The sequence below is a fragment of the Equus przewalskii genome, chromosome 6 (genome assembly GCF_037783145.1).
Source record: "Equus przewalskii isolate Varuska chromosome 6, EquPr2, whole genome shotgun sequence".
NCBI classification, from domain to species: Eukaryota; Metazoa; Chordata; class Mammalia; order Perissodactyla; family Equidae; genus Equus; species Equus przewalskii.
Window position 1 is genome coordinate 45,264,359 of NC_091836.1, and position 16,240 is coordinate 45,280,598.

Genomic DNA, 16,240 nt, shown 5'->3' on the forward strand with positions numbered 1-16,240 from the left:
GAGCGGCCCGCTGGAGAGCTCGGGCGCAGCGGGTGTGGGCGCAGCGGGAAGCAGGGGTCCAGCGGCAGGCGATGGGGACCCCGGGTCCCAGGCAGTGCTGGGTAAGAAGGCTGGGGCGAGGGTCTCCAGTGGGGAGGGAGGGCACAGAAGGATGGGGCCATGGCTACCGCAGTCTGTCCTGTGTTCTCTGACTCTCAGCCCCTTCTGTCTGTCCCTGCGGGTCTTACTGTCTGTCCATCCTCCCTTCCCATCTGAACCAGCAGGCAGCTCTGCCTTCTTAGCCCTCACCACCAGTGTACCAAGGCTGGGTGTTCCTGGGTCGGCCTTGAGCCTTGGGGCAGGGATATGGAGCTGGCCGCAGTGGAACTGTGGGTGTCCAGGATGAGGCAGCTGAGACCAGGGGTAACGGCCGGGTGAGAGACAGCAAGGGAGCGCAGAGATGGGAGTGTGGGGACAGGAATGGGACCATAGGAACAGAGATATGGTCGTGGGAACAGAATGGGACCATGGAGACAGAGATGCATCGACAGGGACAGGGACGGAGCTGTGGAGACAGAGATGTGGCCATGGGCAGAGAGTGCAGTGGGGAGAGATGTGCCCATGGTGGCAGAGGTGGGGCTGTGAACATCAAGGATGGGATTGGAGTAAAGTGACACAGTGATGGGCAGAGGTGGGGCAGTGGGGTCAGGTGGGAACCTCGGATCAGAAATGGGTCAGTGGGCATCAGATGGGGCCAGGGGCCAAGGATTTGCTGTGGTGTAAACACGGGAGGTGGGTGTCAGAGGTGGGTCTGGGAGGCCCAGAGGTGCGGACAGAGACACGGAGGGCTGGAGCCGGGGAGCCTGGTGGACAGAGAGGCGGGCAGTGAGGGCAGAGTGAGGCAGAGGAGGAGGAGGGATCAGGAATGGGGCAGCCAGGGTCATCTGGAGTTGCTATGGCAGAGGGTCCGCCGAGGAACGCCATGGGGTCAAATGGCGCTGGGCCCGGCCAGCCTCACCTGTCCTGCCCCCCTCTCCGCAGCCCCAGCCCCGGCACCCGACATGAGCCGGTGCGGGCCCCTCAACCTGAGCCTGGCGGGAGAGGCCACCACGTGTGCGACGCCCGCGGCCCCCAACGCGTCGGCCGGGCAGCCGGCGGGCTTGGCGGGCGCGTCGCCGGCGCTGCCCATCTTCTCCATGACGCTGGGCGCCGTGTCCAATGTGCTGGCGCTGGCGCTGCTGGCGCAGGCCTCGGGCCGCCTGCGGCGCCGCCGCTCGGCCGCCACCTTCCTGCTGTTCGTCGCCAGCCTGATGGCCACCGACCTGGCGGGCCACGTGATCCCGGGCGCGCTGGTGCTGCGTCTGTACACGGCGGGCCGCGCGCCGGCGGGCGGCGCCTGCCACTTCCTGGGCGGCTGCATGGTCTTCTTTGGCCTGTGCCCGCTGCTGCTGGGCTGCGGCATGGCCGTGGAGCGCTGCGTGGGCGTCACGCGGCCGCTGCTGCACGCGGCGCGCGTCTCGGCGGCGCGCGCGCGCCTGGCGCTGGCGGGGCTGGCGGCCCTGGCCCTGGCCGTGGCGCTGCTGCCGCTGGCGCGCGTGGGCCGCTACGAGCTGCAGTACCCGGGCACGTGGTGCTTCATCGGCCTGGGCCCGGCGGGCGGCTGGCGCCAGGCGCTGCTCGCCGGCCTCTTCGCCGGCCTCGGCCTGGCCGCGCTGCTCTCCGCGCTCGTGTGCAACACGCTCAGCGGCCTGGCCCTGCTCCGCGCCCGCTGGCGCCGCCGCTCTCGACGGCGCCCCCCGGCCTCCGGCTCAGACGGCCGCCGTCCCTGGGGGGCGCGCGGACCCCGCTCGGCCTCCGCCTCGTCTGCCTCGTCCGTCGCTTCGGCCTCCGGCGGCTCCCCAGGCCGTGGCTCAGCGCGCAGGGCCCGCGCCCACGACGTGGAGATGGTGGGCCAGCTCGTGGGCATCATGGTGGTGTCGTGTATCTGCTGGAGCCCGCTGCTGGTGAGGGGCGCTCATGCCTCTCCGGCAGTACTTTTTCCCGCTCCTTCCGTGGCCCTTCCCACCCCTTTGCGTCCTAAGACACCTGCGTCCTCCTCCCTTCCCAGGCCAGGGCCCGCCCCCTCGAGGCCCCGCTGTCAAAGCGCCTGCCCTTTGCTCGCTCCCTGTGAAGTCCCACTCGTCCTCCACGTCTCCTTATCTTACTCCTCCCCGGGGTCTTCGTAGCTCACCGACCCATGGGAGCCTCCTCTCCAGCCCCACCCCTCTGGTACCCGAAGCTTCATCCCGTCGTCCCCGTCCACTACCACCTTCCCCGTTTCTCTTCTCCCCTCAGTCCCCTGAGCTTCGGGATACCTGAGACTTTCCCTCCTTTCTTGCCGAGCCCACACCTGCTGAAGGCCTTTGCTTCTGCCACGCCCTCTAAGGGCCAGCTTACTCGCCTCTTTCTATACATGGCTCCTCCCCACGCAGACTCCCATTTACGGCCCCTGTGGCGCCCCCCACCCCAGCCCCTTTCCCTCCAGCCGCGCTCCCTCCCACCCCAGACCCCCCTCTCGCCGGTCGCCTTCTCTGACACCGTCCTCCCACCCCCCACCGGCTCACACCGGCTTCTCTCGCAGGTGCTGGTGGTGCTGGCTGTTGGGGGCTGGGGCGCCAGCTCCCTGCAGCGGCCCCTGTTTTTGGCCGTGCGCCTCGCCTCGTGGAACCAGATCCTAGACCCCTGGGTGTACATCCTGCTGCGCCAGGCCGTGCTGCGCCAGCTGCTTCGCCTCCTGCCCCTGAGGGCTGGCGCCAAGGGTGGCCCCGCGGGGCTGGGTCCAACCCGGAGTGCCTGGGAGGCCAGCTCGCTGCGCAGCTCCCGACACGGTAGTCTCAGCCACTTCTAGCGTGCCCCGAGGCCCAGCGGCTAAGCCAGACCACCCCGGGCCGCGCCCGGGGTGCAGCGCGGAGCCTTCGGGGAGCAAAGCCACTTTGCGGCCCAGCCCGGGCGCTGCGTGCCGTCGGGGCTGCAGCGCGCTGTGGCCGCTCGGGGGCGCGGAGACGCCGGGCGCGAAGCCGGAGCGGCGGGAGCATGCGCGCAGCGCCGCGGCCGCAGCCCGGGGGCGGGGGCTCTGCCCGAGTGGAGCGAGGGGCTTTGGGGGACGATCCTGCTCCTGGCGTCGCGGGAACCGACGCCAGCAACCTCTCGCGCACGATGCCTCCGAGCTCCCCCAACACGGCCGCAAGGCCCTGCCCCAAATTACATCCCATCGCAGCCTCGAGACCCCACATCCCTCAACGCGGTCTCGGACCCCATCCCATCGCGGCCCACCGTCACAGTCCCGAGCCCCCGGTCCCCTGATCCGCCTCAGCTGACCCCCACCATAACCCCGGGCAGCTCCCTACCACTCCCCTTGCACCCAGCCACCCATCCGATCCGCCCCAGCAAGCCTCTGCCTCTGGGCACACCCCCCACCCCCGCCATCACCGGCCCCCGCCCCGTGCCCCCCATTACTGCGTACAATAAGAGCCGAGATGCATGGATGGGGCAAACCCCAAGGCCGTTTAAAAAACTACTAACAGCTCGGGAGGCGGGGGTGGGGAGAGGGCTAGCAGCCCCCAGCCACGAAGTCGAAGTCCCGGAAGGCCGCCTGCTCCGCGGCCGAGAGGGGCCGCGCGTCGCGGGGCGGGCTCAGCGCCGGGGCCTCGCCCGTGAACTCCTCGTCGAAGTTGCTGACGTCGGTGCGGCCCGACAGGGTGGGCACGAAGGGCGGCGGCAGGCGCCGGGCCAGCAGGGCGTCCCAGCCCAGAGTCTGCAGGGCGGGCGGGGACAGGTCAGCAGGGGAGGCGGGAGCCAGACTGCAGCGGGGGGAGGGGGGGGGGCGGTGTCCCTGCACCCGGTCCAGCCCCGGAGCTGCAGGGGTCGGGACATGGAGTCACAAGGCAGAGGGAAAGCGGGGGGCCTGGGGGCTCAGGAAGGCTCACAACAGGCAGGGAAGGGGGCTGCTGGTCAGTCGGGGAGGCTGGGCTCAGGCAGAGGGCAGTGCTCCCCAGCAGGCCAGCCTGGGGCAGATGTGTGTGTGGGAGAGTCAGAGGGGCGAAGGAAGGGAGAGAAGGGGGTGGGGCCGACGTTGGAGGGAGCCCTAGACCGGGGGTGGTGACCGGGTCCTTGAGAGTGGCCTCACCCTGAAGAAGGGCTGTTTTCTCACATCCTCGGCGTCCCTCTCGCTGGACCCCAACCTTCGCTCTGGGTTTCTCCGCAGCAGCTGCGGAGGGAGCACTGCGTCAGTCTTCCCCTCCGGCCCCAGAGCCCCTCCCCACGCCCACTCCAAGCTGGGGGGTCCTCACCCTGCGCATGATGCCGATGGCCTCGGCCGACAGGAAGCGGGGGTAGCGGACCTCGTCGTTGACGATGCTGTCAAACACCTCCTCCTCGTCGTCCCCTGGGAATGGGGACTGGGGACAGGGAGAGCCAGGGAAATCAGGCCCCTCCACGCCCAGCCCGGCCCAGCCCAAGCACTCCGCTCACATGGCTCCCATGGGAGGGGAAGTACCCCATTTTACAGATGCTGAAACAGGCCAGGGAGGAAGCCACCGCCCCGATCCCACAGCACGCGGTGGAGGCGGATTCTGATCCCACCGCTGGGCGCACACAGGTTCCAGCATGACCCCAAGGACAGGCAGGGTGGGGCAGCCTGGGGCCTCACCTCACCGACCAGCATCTCGTAAAGTAGCACGCCCAGTCCCCACCAGTCCACCGCCCGTGTGTATGACGTGTCCGTCAGCACCTCAGGGGCCAGGAACTCTGGGGTCCCGCAGAACGTGCTGGTGCGGTCGCCATAGCCCATCCCTGGGGAAGCAAGGCCCAGGAGGACATGGGGCGGGGGTTCCAGCTCTGGGCCAGCCCAGCATGGGTGGTCCAGAGCCCTGTCCCAGGGTCCAGGCTGGCGGTAACCTGGTAGGGTTGGGGACGCCATTCCAGCCCCTTCTAGTCCCCAGAAGCCATCCCCTCAGGCCCCGCCCCACCCCTCACCCTCCTTGCAGAGGCCAAAGTCTGCAATCTTGACATAGCCCTCGGTGTCCAGCAGCAAATTGTCCAACTTCAGGTCCCTGTGAGGGGGTGGGGGAGTAAAGAGGGGTGAGTGGGGGTCAGGGCCCCTCTGCAGCCTGAGGGCCCCCGGTGGGCAGCGCGCGCCTGCACCTGTAGACGATCTTGTGTTCATGGAGAAACTGCAGCCCCAGCACCACACAGGCCGAATAAAAGCTGCAGAGAGAGGCGGGTGTGAGGGACCGCGACGGGGGACCGCATCAACCCGGCCTCCCCATTCTCCACAGCCCCCAGGCCCCAAGACTCCAGGAGCCGGGGGGAGGCGTGGGGAGGGCGCTCACATGGCCCGGGGCTCGGAGAACACGTCGCTGTGGATGTGCAGCATCAGGTCCCCGCCAGCCGAGTACTCCATCACAAAGCACACATGCTCTGGGGTCTGGAAACAGCCAAACAGGTTCACCAGGAAGGGATGTCCTGCCTCCGTCACCGCGGCCAGGATCCGCTTCTCACACATCAGGCTGGGCAGGGTGAGGCAGGGGTCAGAGACCACAGTAGTCCCCCACCCCTGCCCCACACTGCCCAGAGTCCTCCGTCACCAGGTATTTGTTGAGGACCTCACATGGCGGTGCAACCTTGGGCAAACTGCTTAATATCTCTGAACCTCAGCAGCCTCATCTGCTAAACAGGCATCTAGAATCCACCCGTTGTCCTACTAACAGTCCCCCAACGTCCCTCTGGGGAACTGCCAGGGGAGGGTCAGTTGGAGCACTCCATCTGCCTGGCCAGGAATTGGCTCAGAAAAGGAGAAGCCAAGCCAATGGGGCTCCGTCTCCAGAGTTCAGCTGGAATTATTAAGGCAGAAGGGCTAAAGCTGGTGGATGAGCCTTAAACGGCTGGGCTGGAGCAAATCTCTGCCCCCAGGAGGGGCTTGCAAGCAAAGTCCATACAGAGGAAAACAGAACTGAGAGACAGCATCTGAGCACCTGGATACAGCCACACCTGAAGGCGGCACTCCCGGACTTTTCTGATCCAGAACAATAAATTCCTCTATTTGCTTAAGCCTGTCTAAGTTGGATTCCTGATTAAGAAAAGCATGTCAGGAGGATTGTGGACCATCTCAGGCCTCTACCGGGCATTTACATGTGGCCACGCACTGTGTAGCATGGTCTAGATGCATCCTCTCATTTAATCCACCCAATGACCCTGCAAGAAAGGCCTTATTCCTCCCCTTTTGTAGACAGGGAGGCCAAGGTTCATAAGGGCAAAGTGCCCTCCCCAAGATGTCTGAGCTCATCTGTGGCAGAGGCAGGGTTTGAACCCAGGGCCCTGGCCCCACAGCGAATCACACAGGCTACAGACTCAAGTCCTTAAGTCTGAATCTCGGAGCTGCTGCTTGCTGGCTGTGTGACCTTGAGCACCTTGCTCAACCTTGCTGTGCTCAACCACTGGCAGGACAGGGACAGTCCCGGTGTGCCTCGCAGAGCTGTTGTGGGGACGGACGAGTCCCTGACTGTGGCACACAGTGGTGCTTTCCAAGGGCTGTTGTCCCTCTCGTCAGCACCGGCTTCCCCTGTGCGGGGACTCTGTGAGTCACCCTCACGGCAGCTCCAAGGCGGTGGCTGCTCTGTCTCCCGTTCCTCAGAGGAGAAGACAGAGGTTCCCAGAGGGCCCGAGCGGGGTCCCACCTCTCCACCTCATCTCGGGCCACGATGTCCCCTTTCTTCAAAGCCTTGATGGCGAACAGCTCCCCGCTGGGCCGGAACTCAGAGAGCAGCACCTGGAACCAGGGTGGGCAGCAGTGGCTTCGGTGGCCAGCAAGGGGCCGGGATCCGGGTCCCCAACCCCCACGGCCTCCCCCACCTCACCTTCCCAAAGTGACCCCGGCCCAGCACCGCCAGGAACTTGAAATCCTCAAGGGTCAGGGGCGCCTTCCTCAGGGGACTGTGGAGAGAGGACACTGTGGGGACAGGGACAGCGGACGGGGCTCAGGGGTGGGGACGGGGGAGGGTGTCACCTGCACAAGGCGGGGCCTGGGGTCCCCTGGGTCTCTGAAGGGAGCTGGGGAGCGGTGGTCGTTTCCCGGACTGGGGAACTCTGGTGGAGAGAGGAGGTGAGAGCGAGGGAAGTCAGAGGCACCCTGAACCACGAGGGCCACTGAGGCCGCTATCTACCTCCGACCTCACCTGCCCTCCCACAGACCTCACTCGCTCACTCCCCTGCAGCCACTCTGTTCCCTTCACTGTGCCCTGAACACACCAGGCATGTTTCCACCCCAGGAGCTTTGCACAGCTCGTCTCTTCACCAGGAAGGCTCTTTTCCAGACACCTGCCTGGCTCCTCTGTCACCCCCTTCAGTGCTTTACTCACCGTCACCTTCACAGCTGGTCAGCTGAGAACTAACAGAACCCCCAGAACTCCTACCCCTCCTCTGCTTCATTCTCTCCTCAGCACGTCTCATGCTGCTGATATATTTTATCATTTATCCACTTATTGCCTTGACTGCCATTAGCCCTCAGAGCTTCTTAACTCTTTACCCCACACGCGGGTACAAGCTTGAAAAGAATCAAAACATTTTAAACGGAAAAGAAAATGACCTACTGGTCCATCATCCTCCACTACAGACACAGTTCTAAAAATTCACTCAGTGCAAACAGGTGCACGATGGGAAACACTGTCTGCTCCTGCCCCAGTGCCCCCAGTGCTGGCACCATTAACGGTGTCCTGGGGGCCTTTCTAGATAGATTCTACACCCACACAAGCAAAAGCGCCGGCCCGGGCTCCGCTTTTCTTGCACCCACCATTGACGACATTCCAGTCTTGCATCTCCCACTGGACAAGCTGTCTTGGAAATCATTCAAGGCCGGCACCTGGAGCCCAGGCTCCTTTTTCACCTCTGCATACTACTCCATCCTGCCACTGATTTAGCAGTGGTCTCTAGGCTGACCCTGCAGTTGGTTCTGCTCTCGCCCACACTATGTGGCTAAAGTGATCATCCACCACTGGCGTCCAGGAGTGGAGGCGTGGGGTCAAGACCACGTCCACTGCAACTCAGGAGCGACGCCCTCTCAAGGAGACACAGCACTTTGCACGCTTCCCACCGACGGCCTTTTCCCTGCACCCCCCCAGCATTTGGTGTTATTAAACTTTCGGATTTTTTTGGCTAAATTCATCTAATTTACTGAGCTATTTCATTTCCTCTCATGCCGTGAAGCGTATATCATTATCCTTGTTTTTACAAATGAGGCATGAAACGGACTCTGTGAGGGGCACCGGCGCCAGCTCGCCGGTGCCACCGCCTCGACCAGGGTCCGTGAACGTCATGTCTGACACGGTCAGCGAGCCATGAAAACCTTTCACGTTTTTAAAGGGGTGGGCAAAGGTCACAAGGAGAAGATATTTCATGATCCCTGGAGGCAACGTGACCCTGGCATGTCAGCGTCCCTCAGCAAGCCTTCTCCAGACGCGGGCCTGTCCAGCGGGCAGCCATCCTCTGCCACGGCGCTGCCGAGTTGTCACTGGGACCTCCCGGCCCACACGGACTCTACAGCCTTCACGGAGAAGGCTGCTGGTCTCTGACCTGGATCCAGATGCAGGACACGCCCCTCTCCCTGCAGGCTCCCTCGTGTCCCCTCTAACCAGCAACGCCCCACCCAGAGAACACCACTCTCTTGACTTCTATCCTTGACATGAATTTTAAACATGCTCATTTTACAGGGCAGTGCCCTGAGCAGAGAGAGGCGAAGCTGCATGCTGTAGATCACACAGCTAGGAGGTGGCAGAACAGGAATGGGGACCCAGGAGGCTTGGCTCTTGAGCCCACGATTTTATCCAAGATAGAGAAGTGGGCCCTGACCCTGGCAGAAAAGTGGTGTGTGACCAGGGAAGTTCCCGGAGGTCTCTGGGCCTTGAGTGGAGAAGGAGGCCCCCTCATGCTGCCCAGGCCAGGCTGAGGGGAAAGTGGGGGAGGCTTACCAGACTCGACGGGCTGGAAGCAGGGCCTGCAAGGCTCTTCTGGGGCGAGCTGTCCAATGCGTCAGCCGCGAGGTTCAGCTTCTCCAGGGAGATGTCGCTGCAGCACAAGGGGTGGCAGTGTCTCTGGGGCCTGGGGCCCACCACCCCGGGATGCAACCGGGGGCGACAGAGACCCCGGGACCCTCCCTGCTTACCCCGTGGACCGGGCCTCGGGCCCCGGAGAAGCCCCGGGGCTGAAGGTGCTTGTAGCGGTGGCGCTGGGGATGAGCCGGCGCAGCAGCCGCACCCAGGTGGCGACATCAATGTTCATCTGCCTGGCGCGCTGGAACGCCTTCCCTGGGGACAGCTCAGGGTCACCGCCCAGCTTGCCCGGGCCCGCCCCTCCATGAGACCCCTCTCCTCCCACCCTGGCCCTGCCACCCCAGTCCCACCCCTCCGCAAGACCCCGCCCCTCCCGCCCAGGCCCCGCCCCTCCGCGAGGCCCCTCCCCTCCCACCCAGGCCCACCCCTCCCCTCCCACCCGTCTCTCCCCTCCGCAAGACCCCGCCCCTCCCCCAGGCCCCGCCCCTCCACGAGGCTCCTCCCCTCCCGCCCAGGCCCACCCCTCCCCTCCCACCCCTCGGCAAGACCCCGCCCCTCCTACTCAGGCCTGCCCCTCCGCAAGACTCCTCCCCTCCTGCCCAGGCCCCGCCCCTCCCACTCAGGCCCGCCCCTCCCCTCCCACCCTGGCCCTGCCACCTCAGTCCCGCCCTTCCACAAGACCCCGCCCATCCCACCCAGGCCCCGCCCCACTCCCGCCCCTCCATAAGACCCCGCCCCTCCCACCCAGGCGTGGCCCCTCCTGCCCAGTCCCGCCCCTCCACAAGACCCCGCCCCTCCCGCCCCGGGCAGCTGCTCACCCTGCTGCTTGGAGAAGATCTTCTTCTGCCGTTGGAGCCGCGGTATCCGCTCGATGACGGGGTTGCGGAAGGTGACCTGCAGAGGGGCCACCGGTGAGGACCCTCGCCACCTCCAGGCAGCTTGGTGGGAGGCCCTGGGGGCATAGGGGTGCACACCCGTATGTGTGGGGGTTCCGATCACGGGCATCGCGTCTAACCGCGGCGCACATGCAGCGCACTGAGGGATGGTAACGCCCTTCCGCCGCCCAGCAGGGCCACCTCCTGAAGGGCCGTCGTGGGAGGGCAAGCAGCAGGCCACCAGGCCCCTCTCTAGGGCGGGGAGGGGTCTGACCCAACAAGATGGACACACAACTCCAGCAAACATCCAGCCACGTGGTCCAGCGTCCTGATGCCCCCCGCGTGGTCCCAGCCCAGCAGCGTCAACATCACCTGGGGACTTGCTGGAAACGCAGATTCTCGGACCCCCACCTGGACCCACTGGATCAGAAACGCTGGTGGTGGCGCCCAGCAGCCTATATTCAACGAGCCCACCAGGTCACACTGGGGCCCATCCATGGGAGACAGCACCGGTCTAGCTGGATTCTCCCAGCACCAGCACATCTTCTAGAAGGTGCTAAAATCACACAACTGCGACCTTGCGTTCGATATGGTCAGCAATAGCCACATGTGGCTATTTAAAGTTAGTAAAACTTAAGTAAAATTAAGATTTCCGTTCCCTGGTCACACTGGCCATGCTTCAAGTGGCTACTATCCTGGAGGGGTGGATACAGAACATGTCTGTCTGTGATAGAACTCAACTATTGTAGGCTCATCAACAACAGAACTGCAGAAAGTTCCACTGGACACTGCCTTGGGAGAGGCCCAAGAACAGAAGAGAGCGGTAGAGAAAACCTGGGCGGCGAGGCAAGGGCCGGCCAGCGCCCAGCACCACTGCCATCGCACTGGCTGAGGACCAACCTCTGGGCCCGCGATGGACCCAGCGCCCCAGCTCCTCCAGCAGGAGACGGAAGAACTCCCGCCTGAGGAGACAGATGCACACACAGAACAGGCACATGGGCATGTAAGGGGCAAATTTAAAGAATTGTTAGGGATGCTTGGCAAATGAGGGGCCAGTGACACTCCCTCTCGGAGCCCAGCTTCCTCCTGTGTCCAGTGTGACTAACGACAGCCTCCTGCACGGGGTTGTTGCACCGAGTGACCAGTCAATGCCAGCAAAGCATGGAGGACCGAGCTCCCTCACACGGCAGGGGGCCAGAAGGGGGTGCCATTCAGACACGGGCTCTCACCAGGGGACAGTGGCAATGTCTGGAGGCCTTTTGAATTGTCACAAATTGGGGGGTGCTACTGGCTTCCTGTGGGTGGAGGCCAGGACTGCTGCCCCACGCCCTGCAGTGCACAGCTGGCCCTGCGGCCAAGACCGGCCAGGCCCTGTGGTCTGTGGTGCCGAGGGCGGGTGCCCCGCAGTGGACCCCAACACTACTGCGGGAGGGCCCTCTCCACACAGCTGTGCCTCTGGCAGCAATCTCCAGGACACGCCACCAGGTTTGCTTTTATTCTTCTGGCTTGACAAAATGTTATGTCTTCTTTTTTTTTTTTTTTAACTATCTTGCCTCAGAACAAAACCAGTCCCAGGTTGTCAGGCCATGAATGTGGCTAATTATATGTACTTTCCTATCAAATTCTGGAGACTGACTGAAAACACCTCTTCCCCTTCTAGCAAACTGGGAGCAGGGGTGCAGGAAGCCTGTTCTGAGGGTCAGGGCAGGCAGTACCTCGGCCACCAGGCAGCCCTGGGGCTCCATGTCCAGCTGCACCTCATGCCTCTCGTTGTCCAAGAAATCCTCCAGCTTCAGGAATTTGAGGGCACACAGGCCCCGCTGATCCCGCCAGAGCACAGCCAGCTCCAGCTCCCGTGCCTCAGGAGGAGGAAGAAGGCCATCACTTGGGGTGCCTGAGGTGCAGAACCCCTCCAAGCCCTGGCACCCCCCAACACAGCTCACCCTCTCCAGCTCCAGGGTGAAGCTCTGGTCCCAGGCGCTGGGGCCACACGGCTTCCAGGACGTCTGGCCCACCACCGTGTTATCCAGCTTCAGCACGGTGCTGACCTCGCCTGGAATGGGGTGGGGCTGGGCATCAGGACATGCTGGGGAGGTGGGTAAGCCCCTGTACCTTACTGAAGAAATCTCCCCTTCCCCCAGAACGTTCTGCTATGCTATCTCAACAAAGCTTTAAGGTTCTGCCTTCCACTCAAGGCCTTTAATCGACTTCCAGTTGACTTTTGTGTATGCTGTGAGGTAGGGATCCATTCCCTCTATATGCAAGTTCCAGCAATATGCTCCTAAGTATTCACCCTGGAAAAAAGTGCATGCAGGTACCCATCAGGAGATGCACAGATACAATGCATATATAACGGCCTCAGAGTAGAAACACCTCACTCTCCATTAACAGGAGAATTCATATATGACTGTAACATGGACTTATTAGCTGAACAAAGAAAATGCTGATATTCAACTATTTTTTACATAAAAAAAAAAAAGAAAGACAGGGGGCCGGCCTGGTGGCACAGCGGTTAAGTGCGCACTTTCTGCTTTGGCAGCCTGGGGTTTGCTGGTTCAGATCCCGGGTGCAGACAAGGCACCGCTTGGCAAGCCACACTGTGGTAGGCGTCCCACATATAAAGTAGAGGAAGATGGGCACGGATGTTAGCTCAGGGCCAGCCTTCCTCAGCAAAAAGAGGAGGATTGGCAAAGAACTTGAAATCGGCAATTCCAAAAGTCCCATGCACCCCTATGTTCATGGCAGCATTATTTACAATAGCCAAGACGTGGAAGCAACCTAAGTGCCCATCAACTGATGATTAGATGAAAGAAGATATGGTATATATACACAATGGAATACTACTCAGCCATAAAAAAGGATAAAATCGTCCCATTCACAACAACATGGATGGACCTTGAGGGTATTATGTTAAGTGAATTAAGCCAGATAAAGACGAACTCTGTATGACTCCACTCATAGGTGGAAGTTAAACACGTAGACAAAGAGAACTGATTGGTGGCTACCAGGGGAAAGGGGGAGTGGGGGGAGGGCACAAAGGGTGAAGGGGTGCACCTACAACACGACTGACAGACAATAATGTACAACTGAAATTTTACAAGGTTGTAAACTATCATAATCTTAATAAAAAGTTAAAAAAAAAAAGGAGGATTGGCAGTGGATGTTAGCTCAGGGCTAATCTTCCTAAAAAAATAAATAAATAAAATAAAAGACAGCAATTTGATATGGCTCAGTCTAAGACAGTGGACTATTAAATAGGAGTAAAGATGAATGAATGCACTACAGTCTCATGTGATAATGTGGATAAGTCTCCCAACGATGGTGAACAAAGGAAGCCATGAGCAGGAAATCTGCTCTGTGTGACATGTGTACAAAGTTCAAATGCCAGCAAAATTTACCTACATCATTTTGAGATGCACACATGGGGGCTAAAACTACAAAGAAAATCAGTGAAGTGATAACCACAAAAATCAGGAGAGTAGCTACCCCTAAGACAGAGGAAGGAGCTTGAACTGAGGAGGGGTCTTCCAGAGACTTCTATTTGTTGACCTGGGTGACAGTAACATGGCTATCTGCTCTATCATTATTGTTTTTTTTCTTTCTTTTTAAGGTATGCTTTTTAGTGAGGAAGACTGGCCCTGAGCTAACATCTGTTGCCAATCTTCCTCTTTCTTTCCTCCCCAGAGCCCCAGTGCATAGTGGTATAACCTAGTTGTAAGTCTTTCTGGTTCCTCCATGTGGGCCGCCGCCTCAGCACGGCTTGACGAACGGTGTGTTCGGTCTGTGCCTGAGATCCAAACCAGCAGACCCTGGGCCGCCAAAGTGGAGCGCATGAACCTAATGACTCGGCTATGGGGCTGGCCGCTGCTCTGTTATTCTTCTTTTATACATACTTTTTTGTACATACGTACAAAAAAGGTTTTTTTTCATTGTGGTAAAATTCACATAAAATTTATCATCGTAACATTTTTAAGTGGCAATAAGCACATTCTCATTATTCTGCAACCATCAGCACCATCCATCTCCAGAACTCTTTTCATCTTCCCAAACAGAAACTCTGTCCCGCTTAAACACTAACTCCCCCCGCCCCCCCAGCCCCGGCCCCCGCCATGCTTTCTATCTACATGAATTTGACTACTCTAGCCACCTCGTATGAGTGGAATCATGTTTGTCTTTTTGTGACTGGCTTATTTCACTTGGCATAATGTCCTCAAGGTTCATCCACGCTGTAGCCTGTGTCAGAATGTCCTTCCTTCTCAAGACTGAATAATATTTCATTGCACGGATGGACCACACTGTGTTTATCTATTCATCCACCAGTACACACGATGGTTGCTTGTACCTTTCGGCAATTGTGAGTAAGGCTGCTGTGAACACGGTGTGCCAATGTCTGTTCAAGACCCTGCCTTCAGCTCTTTCGGGTGCACACCCAGCAGTGGGACTGCTGATCACATAGTAATTCTGTGTTTAATTTTATAAGGAACTGACATACTCTTTCCACAGTGGCTGCACCCTTTTGCACTCCCACCAGCAGTGTACGAGGGTTCCAATTTCTCCACATCCTCATCAACACTGTTATTTCTGTTTTTTTCTCCTTATAGTAGCCATCCTAATGGGTGTGATATGCTAGTTTTTTAAAGTGATACCAGTGTGGGCATCCCAGGACCCCCCTCGCCCTTCAAGGCCCTGGACGCCCACTCACTGGTGCTCTCGGTGTCCATTTTGAGGCTGCTCCGGCCACTGAGGCTTCCACTTCGGCTGTAAAGGCCCCTGGCTGGACGGCTCAGGAAGGGGGTGCGGCTGTCGGGGGTCCCAGGTCCCCCCACCGAGGATGAGGGGTTCCAAGGGATGGTCTCTGGAAGGTCCCTGCAGCCCACCACGCGCACCTCCAGGGTCCCTGAGGGAGGGGCAGGCTCAGGGGGGCCTCTGAGGCTGGCTGAGGGGAAGGGGCCGCAGGTGAAGTGGGCTCGTCCAGAAGCAGCCAGCATGCAAGTGGAAGTTGGGGAGGGACAAGCAGTGGGGGGGTGGGGGGGTCTGATGTCTAATGCAGGGATGGCTGTGCCCGGATGTGAGAAATACCAGACGAGGAGGAAGGGGCGAGGCTGGGGCAGGCCAGACTGGGGAGGGGCTCTGGATGCTGGGGTCTTGGGACAGAAGAGAAGTTCAGGGTAGAGGCCAGAAGTCGAGGCAAGGGAGAGCAGAGCAGGACTGGGGGATCGGGGTAGGATTCCAAGGGCTGATGTGAGGTCTGAGGCGGGGACAGGGGCCTAGGGTAGCCTGGTCTGGTGAGGTAGTGGCTGAGAGGTAAGGAGGGTGGGGCCGGGGGACTTGGGGGACAGGGTCAGAGTTTCAGGGCTGAGGGTTCTGAGAGTGAGGGGCTTGGCTGGGGGATTATGGCTTGAGAAAAAACGAGGACCAGTGGGGGAGCAGTGGGGAAAGTGAGGATGGGGGGATGACAGCAGGAGTCCAGAATCAGAAGTCAAGGAGGGCCGGGGAGTCCAGCGGGCATGGGGCTGTCTGGCCTGGGGCAATGAGGTCCAGGGCTAAGAGGGTTGAGGTGAATGGAAAAGGGAGGGAAAGTCGGGTGGGAGGCCAGGGTTGGGGTGAGTGGAGGTCCGGGTCGGGGGTCTCGGGGCTGGGGGACTCAGAGGGGCCGGGAGTCCAGCGCTGCGGGGTGGGGTCCGGGTGGGGAGGCCGGGACCCACCTGTGAGCGGCGCGGGCTTGCACAGGGTGCTGTAGTGCGTGGCGGGGAAGGGCCCGGCCAGGCGGGCACTGAAGGCTGCGGACGAGGCCGCCGCGAGCTCCTCGCGCAGCAGCCGCCCCTTGGGGTGGTCGGCGGGCAGCTCCGCTAGCCGGCGCTCCAGGGCCTCCCGAAGCAGCCCCAGCTTCTGGTTGGACTCGGTCAGCTTCTCCTGGGCCTGCGGGAGAGGGGCGGGCTGGGCTGGGACGGGGCAGCGCCGGGCGCCCCTCCGCAAGGGCAGACCTGGGCTCCCTGGCAGAACAAATCCTCCCTGGGGCTCCTTCTCCCTGGAGGCCCGAGCCCTCAAACCCTGCACCCCTGCCCCTCGGGGTCGAGGCTCCGCCCCACAGCCCCGGCCCCACCCCGCCGCCCCGCCCCCGCCCCCGCCCCGCCCCCGCCCCCGCCCCACCCCTGGGGCCTCGCCCCACCCCTGGGGCCTCGCCCCACCGCTCCGGCCACGCCCAATCCCTCCGGCCACGCCCCATCCCTCCAGCCACGCCCCTCCTTGCCCCACCCCCACAGGCCACGCCCCCCCGTCCCCGCCCCGCCGCTCCGGCCACGCCCC

General features: G+C 61.5%; 2 protein-coding genes and 1 long non-coding RNA gene across 6 annotated transcripts in view; 2 read left to right on the forward strand and 1 right to left on the reverse strand.

Annotated features, from left to right (window-relative positions):
- On the forward strand, nt 1-3,503 carry PTGER1 (prostaglandin E receptor 1). 2 transcript variants are annotated; one of them, XM_070625226.1, is made up of 3 exons: nt 1-101; nt 1,021-1,982; nt 2,600-3,503. In XM_070625226.1, the coding sequence occupies exons 2-3, from the start codon at nt 1,041-1,043 to the stop codon at nt 2,864-2,866; spliced, it is 1,209 nt and encodes a 402-aa protein (XP_070481327.1). In that variant the 5' UTR covers nt 1-101; nt 1,021-1,040; the 3' UTR covers nt 2,867-3,503. The 2 variants fall into 2 exon arrangements, with proteins under 2 accessions (XP_070481327.1, XP_070481326.1); XM_070625225.1 differs by lacking the exon at nt 1-101 and having other exon boundaries at nt 841-1,982.
- PKN1 (protein kinase N1) overlaps nt 3,496-16,240 on the reverse strand; it is a 22,870-nt gene continuing 10,125 nt past the window's right edge. For all 3 annotated transcript variants that reach the window (XM_070625204.1, XM_070625203.1, XM_070625202.1), the window contains exons 6-22: nt 15,640-15,853; nt 14,637-14,831; nt 11,878-11,987; nt 11,650-11,793; nt 9,878-9,953; nt 9,173-9,314; nt 8,979-9,075; nt 7,022-7,101; nt 6,873-6,948; nt 6,693-6,784; nt 5,349-5,525; nt 5,161-5,223; nt 4,993-5,069; nt 4,667-4,809; nt 4,308-4,415; nt 4,145-4,225; nt 3,496-3,772 (exon numbers count right to left, since the gene is read on the reverse strand). In XM_070625204.1, the coding sequence (XP_070481305.1) occupies nt 3,569-3,772; nt 4,145-4,225; nt 4,308-4,415; nt 4,667-4,809; nt 4,993-5,069; nt 5,161-5,223; nt 5,349-5,525; nt 6,693-6,784; nt 6,873-6,948; nt 7,022-7,101; nt 8,979-9,075; nt 9,173-9,314; nt 9,878-9,953; nt 11,650-11,793; nt 11,878-11,987; nt 14,637-14,831; nt 15,640-15,853 (2,079 nt within the window). In that variant the 3' untranslated portion in view covers nt 3,496-3,568. The remainder of the gene's footprint in view (nt 3,773-4,144; nt 4,226-4,307; nt 4,416-4,666; nt 4,810-4,992; nt 5,070-5,160; nt 5,224-5,348; nt 5,526-6,692; nt 6,785-6,872; nt 6,949-7,021; nt 7,102-8,978; nt 9,076-9,172; nt 9,315-9,877; nt 9,954-11,649; nt 11,794-11,877; nt 11,988-14,636; nt 14,832-15,639; nt 15,854-16,240) is intronic.
- Nucleotides 10,730-12,123, forward strand: LOC139084111 (uncharacterized). Its single transcript, XR_011541421.1, has 2 exons — nt 10,730-10,937; nt 11,595-12,123. It is a non-coding gene; the product is annotated as an uncharacterized lncRNA (long non-coding RNA).

Coding starts and splice junctions, on each gene's coding strand:
- PTGER1 (XM_070625225.1), top strand. CDS start 972: ATGGCGCTGGGCCCGGCCAGCCTCACCTGTCCTGCCCCCCTCTCCGCA. Junction 1,983..2,599: donor TCTGCTGGAGCCCGCTGCTG/GTGAGGGGCGCT, acceptor CTTCTCTCGCAG/GTGCTGGTGGTGCTGGCTGT.